The sequence below is a fragment of the Pipistrellus kuhlii genome, unplaced genomic scaffold (genome assembly GCF_014108245.1).
Source record: "Pipistrellus kuhlii isolate mPipKuh1 unplaced genomic scaffold, mPipKuh1.p scaffold_m20_p_148, whole genome shotgun sequence".
Classification (NCBI taxonomy): Eukaryota; Metazoa; Chordata; class Mammalia; order Chiroptera; family Vespertilionidae; genus Pipistrellus; species Pipistrellus kuhlii.
In genome coordinates, this window is record NW_023425458.1 from 40,972 (window position 1) to 60,000 (window position 19,029).

General features: G+C 67.1%; 1 protein-coding gene across 6 annotated transcripts in view; it reads right to left on the reverse strand.

Moving 5' to 3' along the window:
• Positions 1–1,143: 1,143 nt before the first annotated feature.
• The window catches only part of ARHGEF10 (Rho guanine nucleotide exchange factor 10), a 64,675-nt gene continuing 46,789 nt past the window's right edge, over positions 1,144–19,029 (reverse strand). For all 6 annotated transcript variants that reach the window (XM_045581660.1, XM_045581659.1, XM_045581658.1 and 3 more), the window contains 11 exons: positions 17,528–17,643; positions 16,100–16,227; positions 14,858–14,958; positions 12,131–12,252; positions 11,698–11,784; positions 9,879–10,111; positions 9,147–9,304; positions 6,886–7,028; positions 4,587–4,761; positions 3,728–3,850; positions 1,144–2,030 (listed from right to left, as the gene is read on the reverse strand). In XM_045581660.1, coding sequence (XP_045437616.1) covers positions 1,627–2,030; positions 3,728–3,850; positions 4,587–4,761; positions 6,886–7,028; positions 9,147–9,304; positions 9,879–10,111; positions 11,698–11,784; positions 12,131–12,252; positions 14,858–14,958; positions 16,100–16,227; positions 17,528–17,643 — 1,790 coding nt within the window. In that variant the 3' untranslated portion in view covers positions 1,144–1,626. The remainder of the gene's footprint in view (positions 2,031–3,727; positions 3,851–4,586; positions 4,762–6,885; positions 7,029–9,146; positions 9,305–9,878; positions 10,112–11,697; positions 11,785–12,130; positions 12,253–14,857; positions 14,959–16,099; positions 16,228–17,527; positions 17,644–19,029) is intronic.

The following is a 19,029-nucleotide window of genomic DNA, read 5'->3' on the forward strand; positions in this document are numbered from 1 at the left end:
GCCGTGTGACCAGCAAGAGGGACACCTGTGCACAGAGGCTGCGGGAGGGGGTCACTGCTTGGCGTCCTTCGGGACAGGAAGCGGGAACGGGGGACAAACAGCCGGAGGAAGCACAGCCATCCCCGCCGGGCACGGCGAGCGGGCCAGGCCCAGTCCCGGCCTCCAGGGGTTCCCGCACATCTGGCTCCTGGAGGGGGCGGCTGCCCTGCCCGGCACCCTCAGGACCAGGATGCACTCCCCGTGAGCCCGCCCACTGCTCCCACACCCTGCAGGCCCCTCCCCTCCCCACCCTCCCCAGTGAGCCACCCACTGCTCCCCACAGGCCCCCAGGTCCCTCACACTGAGCTCAGAGCACAGCGGTGGCCTCACCATCGTGGTGGGACCCCGGAACCACATAACACAGGCCCCGTTTTCAGAGCAAACACTTGTAAACGCGGCAGCCGCTGGGCTGCCAGGCGCGGGAAGAGGAGCCTGACCTGACCTCACTGCTCCCAGGAAACCCGTGCCCAGCTCATCAGACGGTGTCAGGTGCTGTCTCACCCCGGGAGGGGTCCGCTGTCACCCACGGGAGCGGGGCCTGCACGGCTCGCCCTGCGCTGGGGGCGGGGGGGGGGAGGGTGGAGAAACTGTTTCCTAGGTTGTACTGAGCCCCAGGATGCCGTCCTGCTCAGGTTTGGGGGCGTCCCGCTGGGCCGGGCAGGGTTTTCGGGGAGCACTGGAGTCGCCATGTGCTCAGAGAAGCAGGCCGGCGCAGCTCCAGCTCCGAGGCCTTCGCGGGCGGGAGGCGGCAGGGACCCGGGCTGGGCGGGCCCGCAGCTGCGAGGCCCGGCGGCATGGAGAGGCCTCGGTGTCCAGCCGAGAGGGGGGTGTCCGGGGGGACACAGCTGGCCCTGGGAGAGGCGTCGTCATGGGGAGGACGGGCCGCCCGGCTCGGGGAAGGCGGGCGGCCCTGCCGCGTCCTGCCCACGGGCACCGGTGGCCACACTGGCTCCGTGTGGACAGGGGCCCGGCGCTGAGAAGACAGGGGGTGGGGGGTCCCCGCTCCTGCCTGAGAGACGGCCGCGGACGCCGGGCTGTGGATCGGACAGGCGTTTTGGTCCAAAGCAAACGCCATCTAGGCAGCATTCCATATAACACGTTCGCTGAGAATTAGCCGTTAACTTTAATAGAAAAATGCAATATAAAAATACTACTTTGTTAACACATACAGCGGGCACAGGACACCCCTCAGGGACACCCGTTCACGTCGGAAAGCCAGTGACACCCCCGCCCCGGCTTCCGTCACCATCACAGGCTCCGCCCCGGAAGGAAGACACAGACATAAATAAGCAGGGACGCTGACGCTGACCGAAGGCGTGGCGAGGGCTGCGAGTCCAGGAGCTCAGCCCGCAAGGCCCCAAGCGGTGGGTGGGAAGGGCGGAGGGAGGGAGGGAGGGAGGGAGGGAGGCGCTGGCCGGGGTGGGGGCGGTGGAGCGTGGGGAGCCCCCCGAGCCTCGTCTCCTGCCCGCTCGCTCGCCGGTCCGGCTCTCGGCAGGAAGAAGGCCGGGCGCCCCCTCCCCACGGTATTGCACGTTTCTCCCGAAGCTGTGTGAGCTGTCCCGTCGGTGCAGCCGTGTCCGTCCTGCGTCAGGCGAGCAGCAGGGGGATCTGCCAGACCATGAGGGAGGAGGCCGGCTCCTCGGGCGGCTGCTGCCGGGGCCGCCGGCCCACCCGCCGGTGCCCCTGGCCCCCGCAGGCCACCAGCGCCGAGCTGACCCCGGGCCTGGGGGCGCGGCGCCCGCCGCCGGGCGGGGCCTGCAGGCGGCTGTCCTCGGGCCCGGGCTCCGGGGACCCCGCCGGCCCCGCAGACGCGCTCCCGAGCGGCCCGGAGCCCGGCGAGCCCCCCAGCCACACGGCGCCCCCCTCGGGGGGCTCCGGGCCGGGCGGCGGGCTGTCCCCCGCCGTGTCCCCGTCGGCGCTGGGCGCGGCGGTGGCCATGACCAGGAACTTGACGGGGCCGTGGTGAGCGTGGTAGGAGACCATGCCGCGGCCTGCGGGGGGAGAGAGGGCGCGCTGTGGCCGGGGGCAGCGGGGGGCCCACCCGTCTCCGCGTCCCCAACGACGTCCCACACGGACCCTGCGGCCTGAGCGACAGTGACGGTTCAAACAGCTCCCAGGGGAGGCTCCCGGGGGCTTCTGGTCACGACAGAGAAAGCCTCCAGCATGGCGGCCGGGAGCACGGGCATGGGTTTAGTCAACAGCGTTTGGTTCTAGTGTCTCGCGCTTTCATTTTTCTACCTGTGGCCCGGTGCACGAAATTCATGCATAGGGCGGGGGGTGTCCCTCAGCCTGGCCTGTATCCTCTCCAATCTGGGGCCCCTGTGGAATCGGTCCTAAACCGGCAGTCAGACAACCCCCTCGCAATGAGGGATTACCCCTAACCGCTCGCCTGCCTGCCTGCTTGATCCCCCTAACCACTCTGCCTGCTGGCCTGCTTGCCCCCAACTGTACCCTGTCGCCCCCCCACCACCACCACCAGCCTGATCACCCCACCTGCCCTCCCCTCCTGGCCTGATCATCCCTAACTGCTTCTGCCTTAGCCCCGCCACCTTGGCTTTGTCTGGAAGGACATCTGGAAGGTCTCACGGTCTAACTGATTTTAGAGACAGAGAGAGCAAGGGAGAGGGAGAAAGAGAAAACACCGGTGGTGAGAGAGAATTGTCAGTCAGCTGCCTCCTGCACACCCCCAGTGGGAATCGAGCCCACAACCCGGGCCTGTGTCCTGGGAGGGAATCAAACCTGTGGCCTCTTGGTTCATGGGTTGGTGCTCAACCACTGAGCCACACTGGCCGGGCCGATGTGGTGCTTTCAAAGCAATAAAACAGTATTTCCCCGGGCCCTAAGGAGACACAGCTCCCCACGTCCGGATGGAACATGACGCATCTGAAACGTGTCAGCTTCAGGGACAAGGCGCCCACCTTCCTACCGTCTTCATTGCAGAAGGGTGTGGGGCGGAGGCAGGCTCCCGCGGCTTTAGTTCTGGGAGGACTTTCACTTAGAACGCGATGGACCCTCGTTCCAGGCCTTTCTCTGAAGCCCGGGCCCTGCACGCCGACTCCCCCGGCCGTCCTGGAGGGCTCCCTGGGGAGGGAGGCCTGGCCCGGGACCCGCGTCCCTGCCGCCACGTGCCTCGGCTGAGCCAGGTCTGCGGGCCCAGCTGTGCCCCCGGTGGCCAGGCCACGGCTCATTACAGGTCCCTGGCCGTGGCCAGCGGCCTCTCCTCGAGGGACAGCGGGAACCTCAGAGCCGCCCATCAGGGACACGGGGACGCGGAGGGGGCGGGGGGAGGGGCCTGAGCCTCACCTGGTGACTGAGCAAGAGGCTTGCACCCTCCTGACCGCGACGCCACGCCCGACACTCCCCCCGGGAGCTGTGGCCACACCGCAGAGGCACCGCACCGGGCCCGGGGCCCGGAACCCGGAACCGGGGACGACCCTGAGGCACGGAGCCCGGGCCACCGCCCGGCACTGAGCGAGGGCCAGCCACACGCGGGGCAGGACGCGGCTCAGAAACCAGGCTGCCGGGGAGGCGTGTGCACGCGGTGTAAGGACCTGCGTGCTCTAACACGCAATCACAGCACACGCTCCTTCGCAGCGGGAGGGGAGACGAGGTCTGGAACGCCCACAGCCTCCCGCACGGAGGCCGGCTGTGAGGGGCAGCTGCGGGCCAGGGCGGGGCGCCGGCTCACCTGTCACTTTGGGGATGCCCTGCAGGCGGGGGACGGGCAGCGCCACCACGAGCCCCAGGCTGGTGCCCACCATCAGCAGGCCGTGGCCGACGAGCAGGCTGGTCACCGAGAGCCGCTGGTGCCCTGCGGACGGACAGAGAGGGCGGCCGGGCGGCCGGGCGCTGTCTGAGCCGCGTCCACGGCCAGCCTCCAGGGGGCCCCGAGAGGGAGCTCCGCCCACCCGCACCCGTCCACGGCCCTGGGGCGTGTCCACCAGCCCCTCCGCGGAGCCCGCCCCCCGCCTCGCTCCGCTGGCACCCTCCAGGCAACGAGAATGCCACAGGTCGTCCCTGCACCATGTACTCCGTTAGCAAGCAAGGAGTCCTGAGGCGCACGTGTACACACACACACACACACACACACACACACGTGCACTTGTGCACACGCACACATCATATACCTCTGTGCACACATTCATGTGGGCACACATGCACTCAGACATATATGAACACCTATGGCTCACCCACATGCACGTTCACACATGCCCAGGGAGGGAGGTGCCGCCTGAGGCCCTGAGGGCCCCCCGGGGAGTCTCCCTCCTCTGGCTCCGCTGCAGGCCTTGCCCGGGGCCCAGCCGGGAGCTAATGCTGAGAGTCCCCTCTGGATGGGTGGCTGCACAGTAGCCCTGGATCTGACCCACCGATCCAGAGGCCGCCTGGCAACGCGGGGTCCTTGTCCTGACAGGACAGGCCCACACGAAACCGAGACAGGCTAAGCCCAGCTCCACCCCACCCTCCTCTCCACCCCGCTCCCCTCTCCACGCACGCCCACCCGTCTCCATCCCCCCTCCCCCCGCCTGGGGGACCCCCCGCCCCCGCACCTGGCAGCAGGTGGTGCACCGGCGTGGCGATGTTGATGTCCTGCAGGTGCTTGAGGGTTTCCGTGTGGAAGAGGCGCAGTGTGGACCCGGCGGTGAAGGCGATCCAGATGCCCACGCCGGCGATGGCCATGTGCGAGACCACCATGCCCTCCTCCTGGTGCGCCTCCAGCTGGCTCTGCGGGGGGGAGAGGCGTGGGCAGGCATCGCGGGCAGGGAGAGGCGGTGGGCGGGCATGGCGGGCAGGGCTGGAGTCACCCAGTCCTGCCGCCCGAGGCCATGGCCCGAGGCCTGGGGGAGAGCGGGGCGTGGCTGGGTGCCTGTGAGGGCCCGTCTGCCTGTGGGCCTGGGCCAGCTCTGCAAGGACTCAGTTCTCAGGGGGAAGAGGCCTCCTCAGCCTCAGTGGCTCCTTCACCTCGTCCGCCTCCCTCCGGGCAGAGCAGGGACCTCCATCCTGTCTCCCTCCGTCTCGTCTCCCTCCGTCCCTCTCCCTCCATCCTGTCTCCCTCCGTCCCTCTCCCTCCGTCCCTCTCCCTCCCTCCCTCTCCCTCCGTCCCTCTCCCTCCGTCCCTCTCCCTCCGTCCCTCTCCCTCCGTCCCTCCCCCTCCGTCCCTCCCCCTCCATCCTGTCTCCTTCTGTCCTGTCTCCCTCCATCCTGTCTCCCTCCGTCCCTCTCCCTCCGTCCCTCTCCCTCCATCCTGTCTCCCTCCGTCCCTCTCCCTCCGTCCCTCTCCCTCCGACCCTCTCCCTCCGTCCCTCTCCCTCCCTCTCCCTCCCTCCCTCTCCCTCCGTCCCTCTCCCTCTCCGTCTCCCTCCATCCGTCTCCCTCCCTCTCCCTCCCTCCCTCTCCCTCCGTCCCTCTCCCTCCGTCCCTCTCCCTCCCTCCCTCTCCCTCCGTCCCTCTCCCTCCATCCTGTCTCCCTCCGTCCCTCTCCCTCCGTCCCTCCCCCTCCGTCCTGTCTCCCTCCGTCCCTCTCCCTCCCTCTCCCTCCCTCCCTCTCCCTCCCTCCCTCTCCCTCCGTCCCTCTCCCTCTCCGTCTCCCTCCATCCGTCTCCCTCCCTCTCCCTCCCTCCCTCTCCCTCCGTCCCTCTCCCTCCGTCCCTCTCCCTCCGTCCCTCTCCCTCCGTCCTGTCTCCCTCCGTCCCTCTCCCTCTATCCTGTCTCCTTCCATCCTGTCTCCCTCCGTCCGTCTCCCTCTGTCCCTCTCCCTCCGTCCTGTCTCATGAGGAGACGCAGAGCCCAGGCTGCCTGCAGGAGTGAGGGGCTCCGTCCCCAGCCGCCCGGTGAGGCCCGGGACCGCCCGCTCCAGGCCGGGCTGCGGGGCCACAGTGGCCGGGACCAGAGGCGCCGGTCAGCCCGGAGCCGGGCGCGTCAGGGCGTTTCAGGGACGGCGTCACGGAGCCCGGCGGAGACCGGAAGGCGGGAGAGGAGACCCCTCCCGCCGAACCCAGGGCCGTGCACGGCTGCAGGGCCCCGCCCACCCCTGGGCTCGGACAGCCCGGCGGCCCCACACCCGGGGTGGGCGCTCACCCCCCCAGGGGGCTGGCTGGTAGGGACTTTTTTAAAAACCTCCTTAACCCACAAAACCACCCGAGAAGGCAGGCTTGTCCCCATTGCACAGATCTGATCACTGAGGCCCCGCTAAACATCACCAGGCCTCAGTGACCAGGTCTGTTAGCCGGTCTCTCTGTTTGCAGCTCAGGAAGACTTCTCCTATTCTGAGAACATCCGCTCCCAGCCCCAGAGGCAGCACACGAGCACGTGTTTCCCCAATCTTTAATTCAGGGGAGGCGATGGGGCGGGGCCACCCAGGGAGGCGATGGGCAGGGACCTCCCGGGGGGGGGCGATGGGCCGGGACCCCCCGGGGAGGCGATGGGGCGGGACCCCCCAGGGAGGCAATGGGAACCGGACCCCCCGGGGGGGCGATGGGGCGGGACCCCCCAGGGAGGCGATGGGGCGGGGCCACCCGGGGGGGGGCGATGGGAACGGGACCCACCGGGGAGGCGATGGGGCGGGACCCCCCGGGGGGCGATGGGAACGGGACCCCCCGGGGGCGATGGGGCGGGACTCCCCGGGGGGGGGCGATGGGAACAGGACCCTCCGGGGAGCGATGGGGCGGGACCCCCCGGGGGGGCGATGGGGCGGGACCCCCCGGGGGGGGGCGATGGGCCGGGGCCACCCGGGGAGGCGATGGGGCGGGGCCACCCGGGGAGGCAATGGGGCTGGGACCCCCCGGGGGGGCAATGGGAACGGGGCCACCCCGTGGGCACCCCCTCGGCACAGCTGCGCCCACCACTCACCTCCACGGCGAGCGTCTCCACGCCGATGACGGACACCTGGCCCCCCGAGGCCGCCCACAGCGTGTCCTCTGCCGCCAGCAGGCTCCGCACGGGCAGCACGCCCAGCTTGATCACCTTCCGGGGCTCCGGGTCCCAGGACCCGTCTGGAAAGGAAGCGTTTCCGATAGTTTCACTCACGGGCGGCGAGCTGTGCGTGGGGCGGGGGAAGGGTCCGGACGGTCCTAACGAGCAGAGCCTAAGTGTCCGCCCTGGCCCGCCGCTCAGGGGGGCTCTGGGGTCTCCGGTGGGCACCGTTGTCACGGCAACCTGGGCAGCTGGCCGTCCCACCCCGCACAGCTCTTGTGTGTCCCAGACACGTTATCCGCCCTCCGCCTCGGCTTCCGCCTCAGCAGAGGGGGACAGTGCTGCCACATGCCCTGAAGGCTGTGGTGAGAAGGGACGATAATGCAATGAAAAGCCCAGCACAGCGCCTGGCAGACAGGTGTTCCACAAAGACCACCACCTGTGTATGTAAAAGCCTGACACACAGTGTCCCCTGGGAGTCTGACCGGGAGAACGGGAGGTCGATCGCTCGCTACCTGCGCTGACCACCAGTGGGCGGTGTGGAACATGGCGGTGACCAGCGGTGGCGAGGGAAGAGGGAGGCAGGGAGGCAGGGAGGCGGGAACCTCATCGGTCCTGATGGCCTAACCACCCTACCTGTGCAGGAATTTCGTGCACCGGGCCTCTAGTTTACAACAATCACATACGTATGACGTGACTCAGTCATCGTAAGGGGAACTGTACCCAACGTAATTCGGCAAATGTTTAAACACACCCATTCCTGCTTTTATTTAAAAGTATGCATTGGTATGGGCTGTGTTATGGGGAGAAAACACATCTCCGCGGAAAATGAAGGACTTGCTTCAGGGCTGAAACCCAGGACACAGTGAGTGTTCCGGCTTCAGTACACTGCAGAGACCCGCCGAGGCGCCTCACCCGGGTGTGGTGAGACAGCGTGAAGAACAATAAAAATCCCTTCAGCCCGGATGCGTGGCTCCAGGGTTCAGCATCGATCCAGGAACCAGGTCAGGGTTCGATTCCCCGTCAGGGCACCTGTCCCGGTTGTGGCCTCGATCCCCAGTCGGGGGCGTGCAGGAGGCAGCCCATCAAGTCTCATCATCACGGATGTTTCTCTCTCGCTCCCTTTCCCTTCCTCAATAAATTATATTTTATTGATTTCAGAGAGAGGAGCGGAGAGGGAGCAAAGGATGGAAACAGCAATGGTGAAACAGTATCATCGATTGGCTGCCTCCTGCTGGGGATGGAGCCCAAAACTGGGGCATGCCCGACCTGGAATCGAACTGTGACCTCCTGGTTGCTAGGTCAGCACTCAACCACTGAGCCAGGCAGGGGGGGACCTTTGTTCTGCTAAGGGCCACGTGGATATTTATAACATCACCAAAGGCCCAGTGCACGAAATTTGTGTGTATGGGGGGGGGGGGGGGAAGTCCCCTCAGCCCGACCTGCACCCTCTCTAATCCAGAACCCCTCAGGTGATGTCTGACTAAACCAGTAGTGGGACATCCCTCTTACAATCTGGAACCGCTTGCTTCTAACCACTCGCCTACCTGACTGCCTGGTCACCCCTAACCGCTTCTGCCTGCCTGCTAGCCTGATCACCCCTAACTGCCCCCCTGCTGGCCTGATCACCTTTAACTGCCCCCCTGCAGGCCTGATCACCCCTAACTGCTCCCCTGCTGGCCTGATCTCCCCTAATTGCCCCCCTGCTGGCCTGATCTCCCCTAACTGCCTCTGCCTTGGCCCCTGCACCTGGGACCCAGGCTTCCCTCCCTCTGGCCGGCCACAGGCACCTGGGACTCCCAGTGGCTTCGCCCGGGCCCTGGCTTTGTCAGGAAGGCCGTCCAAAAGACATCCGGTCGGACTAATTAGAGTATTACCCTTTCTAATAATGTATAGATTCACAGGCCATACAAAGTGACCACCTTAAAAATGAGCTGCTCTGTGTGGTCACACATTTAATTAACTCACCCCGGTGCCGTGGTAGGGCCAGACCAAACGATTCCAGGGGGCTTCTATGGCCCGCAGGCCAGACGTCCCCTCCCACCGTCACACCCCCCACCCCCCCGCCTTACAGGAACAGGAGACCGGAGCCCCGGGGGCCGCGAGCCATGGGGACGGCGCGCTCTGCAGGCAGCAGGCCCCGCACCCCGTGCCCGCCCGTGGCATCGGCCGTCAGCCACCCGCCCGCGTGGCCGTACCTTGAGCCTTGGCGTAGACGGCCACGGCCCCGTCCACCAGGCCGGCGTACAGGCTGTGCGGCGAGCAGGCCAGGCTCAGCACCGCGGCCTTGTCGGGCGCCGAGAACTGCTGCAGCCGCACCTTCTTGGCGCGCGGGCTACTCTTGTAGACGGAGATGCTGGGGGCGGAGGGCGAGCGTGAGCCGCCTGCGGCCGCGCGGCCGGGCCCGGCTCTCCACGGACGCCCACCCCCTCCTCCGGAAACGCGAGCCGTGTCTACGGGCTCCGCCACGCCGGCCTCCCTCTGGCATTTTAAAGGAGAAGTTTAACCCGGCTGGCACGGCTCAGTGGTTGAGCATCAACCTATGAACCAGGAAGTCACCGTTTGATTCTCAGTCAGGGCGCAGGCCTGGGTTGTGGGCTTGAGGACCCCAGGGTGGGGCGTGTGGGAGGCAGCTGATCAGTTATTCTCTCTTCATTAATGTTTCTATCTCTCTCTCGTTTCCTCTCTGAAATTGACAAAAGTATCTTTCAAAAAATAAAGTAGAGGAGAACTATTGGGCTCCAAAGAAACCAGTCCCTCCCATGTGGTGGGGAATTCCCATCAGGAGGCGTGTCCGTGGGCGTCCGTGACCAAGCAGACTGAGGCTGTCTGTCCCCAGACACGCCTCACCGACGGGCGTGGCTGCGGCCTCACCCTGGCCCCGTGCCGGGCCGAGGGCCTGCAGGGGCACCGTGACCGGGGGCGCCCACCTCCCTTCCTCGGTGCCCAGGCAGACGGTGGGCACGCCCGGCGAGGCGCCCGCAGCGGTCCTGGCCGTGGACCCGGGCTCGGGGGCGGGGCCGGGCGGGGGGCCGCGCCCGGCGGGCAGGTGCACCATGCACAGGATGCGGGACTCCACGTTGAAGCACTCGATGACCTTGGGCGTAGTGTTGTGGAGGGAGACGATGGCGACCTGGCCCATCTGGCCCGCACAGCTGCCGATCTGGGGAGAGGGGGTGGGGGACGTCAGGAGGGGAGAAACGGGCGTGAGGCACCCACAGCCCACGGGACCGGCACTGACCACGGGGACCAGGGCAGCGCCCGGCAGCCGCCCGATTACAGAGCCCGCCTTCCCACGTTAACGAGGTGGTTTTTCCACAAGCGAGCGGGAAGGTTGGGCCAGGGGCGGGCGGAGGGGTCAGTAGGGACACGGAGGGCACACCTGATGTGTTCAACAATAAAGATTTGTTTTTTTAAAAAGTAGGTCATTTTTCTCTTAATGTGGATAAGAAGAACAGAGTTTTTATGTTTTGATCCTATCTCCTGTGCTTTGGAAACCACACCCCTCACTCTGAAAAGGATGTTCACACACAGCGTAAAGTCACATGAAGCAGATTGATTCCAGCTTTAGGGAATCTCACCCGCCGTTTAACTAGGAAAGCTGCTCAGAGAGGGAAGCACCGGCCGGCGTGGCTCAGGGGCTGAGCATCGGCCTACGAGCCAGGAGGTCCCGGTTCGATTCCGGGTCAGGGCACAGGCCTGAGTTGCGGCTCCATCCCCAGTGCGGGGTGTGCAGGAGGCAGCCGATCAGTGGTGCTCTCATCAGGGATGTTTCTCTCTCCGCCCTCCCTTCCTCTCTGACATCAATAAAAGGATTTTTAAAAGAGGGGGGAAGTCATAAGCAGGCTCCAGGTGGCCACAGCGTCTACCTGGCGGTGCCGTGGCCCTGCCCACGCTGGCCTGCTGCCGGACCCCGTGGCCCTCCCGACATGAACGGAAATGCAGCTGCTTTTCAGTGGGACAGAGTCAGGCCTCGTTGGACAAGAGCGGATGGAAAGGGAGATAGGGGGGTGCTGTGCTGCACGGACGGTTTCCCTCCCCCGGTTTGGGATGCGGTGACGCCCGTGCTGCTTCCTGCGTTTCCTGCCACAGATGGCTTCCTGCTCCACAGCCTTTCGGGGACAGGCCGTCACCGGCCTGCCCTGGGGCTGGGGGGCGGGGGCCGGGGGCGGGGGGCGGGGCCGGGGCCGGAGCGGAATAGCCAGGAGAGGGAAGGCGGCCCCAGCTGCAGGCCCCGCTCCTGGAGAACTCCTCCGAACGCCCTCACAACCGAGGGCCACGCCTGTCTGTCCGTCCTCCCGCGGAGCGAAGGGCTCGGCCAGCGGCCGGCCTTCTGGGACGACACCCGCGGGACACTGGGTGCTCACGGGGCACGGGGCGCCTGCCATGCACCGACCGGAACGCCGCTGCCACACAGCACAACCACGGGCCGTGTCTCCCTCGGCACGAAGGTCTTCCACTGCTGTGTCCGGCAGAGAGCCAGCAGCACCTGGCGGGCTGGGGGCGGGGGCAGGGGACCCTCTCACTGAACCACCGAGGACGGGAGATCTGGGCGGGTCCGTGGGTGAAGCCGCTGACTCTGTCTAAGAGTCTGTGAGTGAAGCGGCTGTCCCCGCACTGAGTGTGACCGCAGCTTCCGGGAGGAGAGCCCGCAGCGCCCGGAGGGCTGGGCCAGGCCCGCGGGGACGCCCCCGGTCGGACGCGGCCGGGACGGCGGCAGCCACAGCCCCTCCCACCGCAGGCACTTACCCACAGGAAGCCCCGGGCTGCCCTGGGGGGGTCCGGCCGGCCCGCGCGGCCAGGATGGGGCTCGGGGGTGTAGACGGCACACTCCATCTGAGGGAGAGGCGGGCGGGTCTCACAAAGGCAGGCTCCCTGAGCCAGAAGCCAGGCCGTGGTCCCACGTGGACTCTGGGTGCTGCCGTGCGTGGCACAGCGGCCCCGGGTGGGTGCACCCGCTCCACGGCCCAGCACCCAGTGCCACCCACGGCGGGCACAGCTTCGGACCAGGGGGTCCCGCGTGGGCCCTAATGCTGACCCCAGAGCGGGAGTGACCGCGCTGACCCGGGACCCAGCACTCGGCACTGGACTCCCCCCGCCCGTCCCTCACTCCCCCCGCGGCGATGAGTCCTAAGGGGCGAGAAACCCCACCCCATCCTCCGAACGGGACGGCCCGCGGCACCTTGGGCTCCTGCTGCTTGGCCACGGGCACCGGCATGTGCGCCAGGAGCAGCGGGTGCCGGTCCTTCGGGACCTGGTTGCCATCGTCCTCCACACAGAACCAGCCCAGGTGGTTGTCCTCCTCTGTGCGGGGAGAGAGGGCGGCGTGAGGGCCCCCCTCATTCCGGAGCGGACCCCCTCTCCGCCAGGGGCGCCCCCTGCTGGGAGACCCTCCCTCCTGCTAGGAGACCCTCCCTCCTGATGGGTGACCCTCCTGATGGGTGACCCTCCCTCCTGCTGGGAGACCCTCCCTCCTGCTGGGTGACCCTCCCTCCTGCTGGGTGACCCTCCCTCCTGATGGGTGACCCTCCCTCCTGCTGGGAGACCCTCCTCTGGGTGACCCTCCCTCCTCGGGTGACCCTCCCTCCTGCTGGGTGACCCTCCCTCCTGATGGGTGACCCTCCTGATGGGTGACCCTCCCTCCTGCTGGGTGACCCTCCCTCCTGATGGGTGACCCTCCTGCTGGGAGACCCTCCTGCTGGGAGACCCTCCCTCCTGCTGGGTGACCCTCCCTCCTGCTGAGTGACCCTCCCTCCTGCTGGGTGACCCTCCCTCCTGCTGGGAGACCCTCCTCTGGGTGACCCTCCCTCCTCGGGTGACCCTCCCTCCTGCTGGGTGACCCTCCCTCCTGATGGGTGACCCTCCTGATGGGTGACCCTCCCTCCTGCTGGGAGACCCTCCCTCCTGCTGGGTGACCCTCCCTCCTGCTGGGAGACCCTCCCTCCTGATGGGTGACCCTCCTGATGGGTGACCCTCCCTCCTGCTGGGAGACCCTCCCTCCTGCTGGGTGACCCTCCCTCCTGCTGGGAGACCCTCCCTCCTGATGGGTGACCCTCCCTCCTGATGGGTGACCCTCCTGATGGGTGACCCTCCCTCCTGCTGGGAGACCCTCCCTCCTGCTGGGAGACCCTCCCTCCTGATGGGTGACCCTCCTGATGGGTGACCCTCCCTCCTGCTGGGAGACCCTCCCTCCTGCTGGGTGACCCTCCCTCCTGCTGGGTGACCCTCCTCTGGGTGACCCTCCTCTGGGTGACCCTCCCTCCTGATGGGTGACCCTCCCTCCTGATGGGTGACCCTCCTGATGGGTGACCCTCCCTCCTGCTGGGAGACCCTCCCTCCTGCTGGGAGACCCTCCCTCCTGCTGGGTGACCTCTGCTGGGTGACCCTCCCTCCTGCTGAGTGACCCTCCCTCCTGATGGGTGACCCTCCCTCCTGATGGGTGACCCTCCTGCTGGGTGACCCTCCCTCCTGCTGGGTGACCCTCCCTCCTGATGGGTGACCCTCCCTCCTGATGGGTGACCCTCCTGCTGGGTGACCCTCCCTCCTGCTGGGTGACCCTCCCTCCTGCTGGGTGACCCTCCCTCCTGATGGGTGACCCTCCCTCCTGCTGGGTGACCCTCCCTCCTGATGGGTGACCCTCCTGCTGGGTGAGCCTCCCTCCTACTGGGTGAGCCTCCCTCCTGCTGGGTGACCTCTGCTGGGTGACCCTCCCTCCTGCTGGGTGACCCTCCCTCCTGCTGGGAGACCCTCCCTCCTGCTGGGTGACCCTCCCTCCTGCTGGGTGACCCTCCCTGCTGCTGGGTGACCCTCCCTCCTGCTGGGTGACCCTCCCTCCTGCTGGGTGACCCTCCCTCCTGCTGGGAGACCCTCCCTCCTGCTGGGAGACCCTCCCTCCTGCTGGGTGACCCTCCCTCCTGCTGGGTGACCCTCCCTCCTGCTGGGTGACCCTCCCTCCTGCTGGGTGACCCTCCCTCCTGATGGGTGACCCTCCCTCCTGCTGGGTGACCCTCCCTCCTCGGGCTGACCCTCCCTCCTGCTGAGTGACCCTCTCTCCTGCTGGGTGACCCTCCCTCCTCGGGGTGACCCTCCCTCCTGCTGGGAGACCCTCCCTCCTGCTGGGTGACCCTCCTCTGGGTGACCCTCCCTCCTGCTGGGTGACCCTCCTCTGGGTGAGCCCCTGCTGGTGAGCCTTCGCTTAAACACATGCTTAGGGGGCCTGGCCTGTGTGGCTCAAGGGGTGAGTGTTGACCTATGAACCAGGAGGTCAGGGTTTGATTCCTGGTCAAGGTCACATGCCCAGGTTGTGAGCTCCATCCCCAGTGGGGGGTGTGCAGGAGGCAGCCGATCCATGCTTCTCTCTCTCTCTCTTCCTCTCTGACATCAATAAAAACATATCTTTAAAAAACAAAACAAAAGCCATTCTCAGGGGGATGTATGGCCATGGTCCAGGGCCTCCTCCCCAACCAGACTGTCTGTCTCTCAGGCACCTATTTTGTCTGAAGCAGGGAGCTAGGACCCGCTGGGTCTGGGGACACGCCTCACCTAGGGGACACGCCTGGTCTAGGGACACACCTCTCCTAGGAGACATGTCTGGTCTGGGGACACCCCTCACCTAGGGGACACGCCTGGTCTGGGGACACGCCTCACCTAGGGGACATGCCTGGTCTGGGGACACACCTCTCCTAGGAGACATGTCTGGTCTGGGGACACACCTCTCCTAGGGGACATGTCTGTTCTGGGGACACGCCTCACCTAGGGGACACGCCTGGTCTGGGGACACACCTCTCCTAGGAGACATGTCTGGTCTGGGGACACGCCTCACCTAGGGGACACGCCTGGTCTGGGGACACACCTCTCCTAGGAGACATGTCTGGTCTGGGGACACGCCTGGCCTGGGGCGCCGCCTTACCCAGTGCGAGCTTGGCCATCTGCAGGCTGCTGAGCCAGGACTCCTTGCAGGCGGGCGAGAAGGTGCTGAACACGGCCGTGAAGAACGTGGGCCGCCCGGACCTGCGGGGTCGAGGGCTGTCTCAGGGCCTCAGCGCATGCCCGTCCCCCCGTGGCCGTCCCCCCCGTGCCCGTCCCCCCGTGCCCGTCCGCCCGTCCCCCCGTCCCCCCGTGCCCGTCCCCCCGTGCCCGTCCCCCCGTCCCCCCGTGCCCTCCCCCCCGGGCCCGTGTCCCTGTGCCATCGCCCCGGGCCATCGCCCCGTCCCCGTGCCCCTGGGCCATCGCCCCGTGCCCCCGTGCCCTCCCACCCGTGCCCGTTTCCCTGTGCCATCACCCCAGGCCATCGCCCCGTCCCCGTGCCCCTGGGCCATCACCCCGTGCCCCCATGCCCGTCCCCCCGTCCCCGTGCCCCTGGGCCATCGCCCCGGGCCATCGCCCCATCCCCGTGTCCCTGTGCCCATCGCCCCGGGCCATCGCCCCGGGCCATCGCCCCGTCCCCGTGTCCCTGTGCCATCGCCCCGGGCCCTCCCCCCCGGGCCCGTGTCCCTGTGCCATCGCCCCGGGCCATCGCCCCGGGCCATCGCCCCGTCCCCGTGTCCCTGTGCCATCGCCCCGGGCCCTCCCCCCCGTGCCCGTGTCCCCGTGCCATCACCCCGGGCCCGTGTCCCTGGGCCATCGCCCCGGGCCATCGCCCCATCCCCGTGTCCCTGTGCCCATCGCCCCGGGCCATCGCCCCGGGCCATCGCCCCGTCCCCGTGTCCCTGTGCCATCGCCCCGGGCCCTCCCCCCCGGGCCCGTGTCCCTGTGCCATCGCCCCGGGCCATCGCCCCGGGCCATCGCCCCGTCCCCGTGTCCCTGTGCCATCGCCCCGGGCCATCGCCCCGGGCCATCGCCCCGTCCCCGTGTCCCTGTGCCATCGCCCCGGGCCCTCCCCCCCGTGCCCGTGTCCCCGTGCCATCACCCCGGGCCCGTGTCCCTGTGCCATCACCCCGGGCCATCGCCCCGTCCCCGTGCCCCCGGGCCATCGCCCCGTGCCCCCGTCCCCCCGTGCCCTCCCCCCCGGGCCCGTGCCCCTGGGCCATCGCCCCCGTGCCCTCCCCCCCATGCCCGTGTCCCTGTGCCATCGCCCCGGGCCCTCCCCCCCGTCCCCGTGCCCCTGGGCCATCGCCCCGTGCCATCGCCCGGGCCGGCCACGGGCACTCACCTGTCCTGCTTGCCCGGGAGCTGCAGCTGCAGCCGGCAGCAGTCGGCCGCGCGGATCTCCTCCTCCTTCCGCAGGACCAGCCTCTGCAGCCCCGACGCCCAGTCGTGGGCCACGGCCTGGTTCAGGTTCTGGGTGGACACGGCATTTCCTTTAGTGATCTCTACTGGTGGTGTGACAGAGGCCCCTCTGCCCCCGGGCCTAACCCCAGCCCTGTGCCCCGTGTCCCCCAGGCCCTCACTCCGCCCCTGTACGCCCCCCGCCCCCCCAGGCCCTCACCCCAGCCCTGTGTCCCTCTGTGCCCCCCCCAGGCCCTCACCCCATCCCTGTACCCCCTCTGCCCCCCCAGGCCCTCACCCCATCCCTGTGCCCCTCTGTGCCCCCCCCAGGCCCTCACCCCAGCCCTGTGCCCCCCCAGGCCCTCACCCCGGCCCTGTGCCCCCTCTGTGCCCCCCCCCCAAGGCCCTCACCCCAACCCTGTGTCCCCCCCAGGCCCTCACCCCGGCCCTGTGCCCCCTCTTCCCCCCCCAGGCCCTCACCCCGGCCCTGTACCCCCTCTTCCCCCCCCAGGCCCTCACCCCGGCCCTGTGCCCCCTCTGCCCCCCCAGGCCCTCACCCCAGCCCTGTGTCCCCCCCCAGGCCCTCACCCCGGCCCTGTGCCCCCTCTTCCCCCCCCAGGCCCTCACCCCGGCCCTGTGCCCTTCTGTCCCGCCCCCTGGCCCTCACCCCGTCCCCGTGCCTGTGGACCATGCATATGTGCACAAGAGGTCTGTGTTGCTCTCTCCCACCCACCCACCCTCCCTGTCTCTCCTCTGAGATTTGCAGCCTGTTCCATGCATCTCTGAATATTTTTAAAATATATATTTGTATTTAATTCAGAGAGGAAGGGAGAAGGGGAAAGAGAGAAATATCAAAGATGAGAAGGAATTATTGGTCAGCTGCCTCCTGCACGCCCCACTCTGGGGATCAAGCTCACAACCCGGGCATGTGCCCTTGACCGGAATCAAACCCGGGACCCTTCAGTCCGCAGGCCGACACTCCATCCACTGAGCCACACCAGCCAGGGCATGGGTATTTTCTGTTCATCAGTATGAGTGAGACCATGCGACCCTTGTCTTTCTCTGACGGCTTATCTCTCTTAGCTGAGGGCTGGGTGGGAGCGCTGGGGGAGACCAGAGCATTTTAGAGTGAGAAGGGCCGGGCGGGGGCGGTGGGAGCAAGGCTGTCACACAGAGAGCCCGGGAGGCGGCCGCGGGGAGGTGCTGAGCGTTTCCATGACAGCTCACCCCTGGGGTCTGCAAAGGGACATTGTCTACACCCCACCCCCTGCCCGCCCCATCCAAACCAGGGCACACGTCCACTCTGGTCTCATCGCACCCTCGCCTGGCACCTCCCGGGACCCCGCCGGCCGCCCCCGCCGGCCGGCCGCACCTGGTAGTGCCCCCGCAGGTCCCCGACGAGCTGGGCGATCTGCCCCACCACGTTGAGGTCGTGCAGCAGGTTCTGCAGGTCCTGGTACAGCTGCCCGGGCCCCGCATGGACTCTGTCTGCAAAGCAGGCACCGGGGGCGGGGCTGCGGCCGCACGGCCGGAGGACGACCATGGACAGACGCCGCCGCTCCCCGTCTTCACGCAGTGAGCACCTTCAGGCGTTGGGAAGTGCCGACCTCTCTTTTTATTTTCAAACCACAGGCCCGGTGCACGACACTCGTGCACTGAGGGGGGTCCCACAGCCGGCCAGGGCCCTCTCCCAGTCCGGGACCCCTCGGCGGACACCCCCACGGGGTGCTGACCACTGCCGCAGAGGGGGGAGCGGCTCCTGCCACCTGCACCCACCAGCCATGAGGCTGGCTTCTGGCTGAGCAGCGCCCCTGTGGGAGCGCACTGACCACCAGGGGGCACCTCCCGCATTAGCGTCTGCCCCTGGAGGTCAGTGCACGTCACGGCGACCAGTGCTTCCCCCGTTTGGTTGATTTGCATATTCGCCTTTTATTACTTAGGCTAATTTCAGGTTTACAGAGGACTAACCTCAGCATCTCCGTCACCACGGAAACCACCCCATGGGACTGGACCGGTGGCACCTGAGCTCACGGCCGTCCGGGCACAGAGACGGCCTCCTCCCGGACACTTTCCGTGGAAATGCACAGCCCGGCACATAAGGGCTGTGGGCCTGATCCCCAGTGTGGCACATGCAGGAGGCAGCCGATCAACGATGCTCTCTCCTCATTGATGTTTGTCTCTCTCCCTCTCTCTAAAATATAAATTAAAATATATATTATATATATTAAAAAGTAAACTTAAAAAATCTAGTCTGAAGACTATCCTATGTAGTAAAGAGGTAATGTGCAAACTGAGCCTTATGCCCTCACACAAGATGACTGCCCCCATGTGGTGAAAGATGGCCACCACAAGACAGTCAGCACGGGAGGGCAGTTGTGGGCAACCAGGCCAGCCGAGGCTCGAACCTAAGCCAGCAGTTGGACATCCCCCAAGGGGTCCCAGTTCGGAGAGGATGCAGGCTGGGCTGAGGGACACCCCCCTCCCCCATGCGTGAATTTCATGCACTGGGCCTCTAGTCCTATATAATAAAAGTCTAATATGCAAATCAACCCAACAGTGGAACACCCGGTCACTAAGATACAAACACTGACCACCGGGGGCAGACGCTCAGCGCAGGGCTGCCCCCAGCCCACAAGCCCAGGCCAGCCAAGGCGGGTGCCAGCAAGGGGTGCCCCCTCACCCTCTGATCGCCCCACTGGTTGCTGCACAGATGGGTCCTGGTCGCCGAACGGGTCTGAGGATCCTGCCTGTGCACGAATTTCGGGCCCCAGACCTCTGGTTCACAAACAATAAGCGTGAACAAGATGGGCAGCTGAAGCATTCCACCGTACGTGATGCTGTCCTCTCACTTCCCTGGGAAGTCCCAGCCCAGGG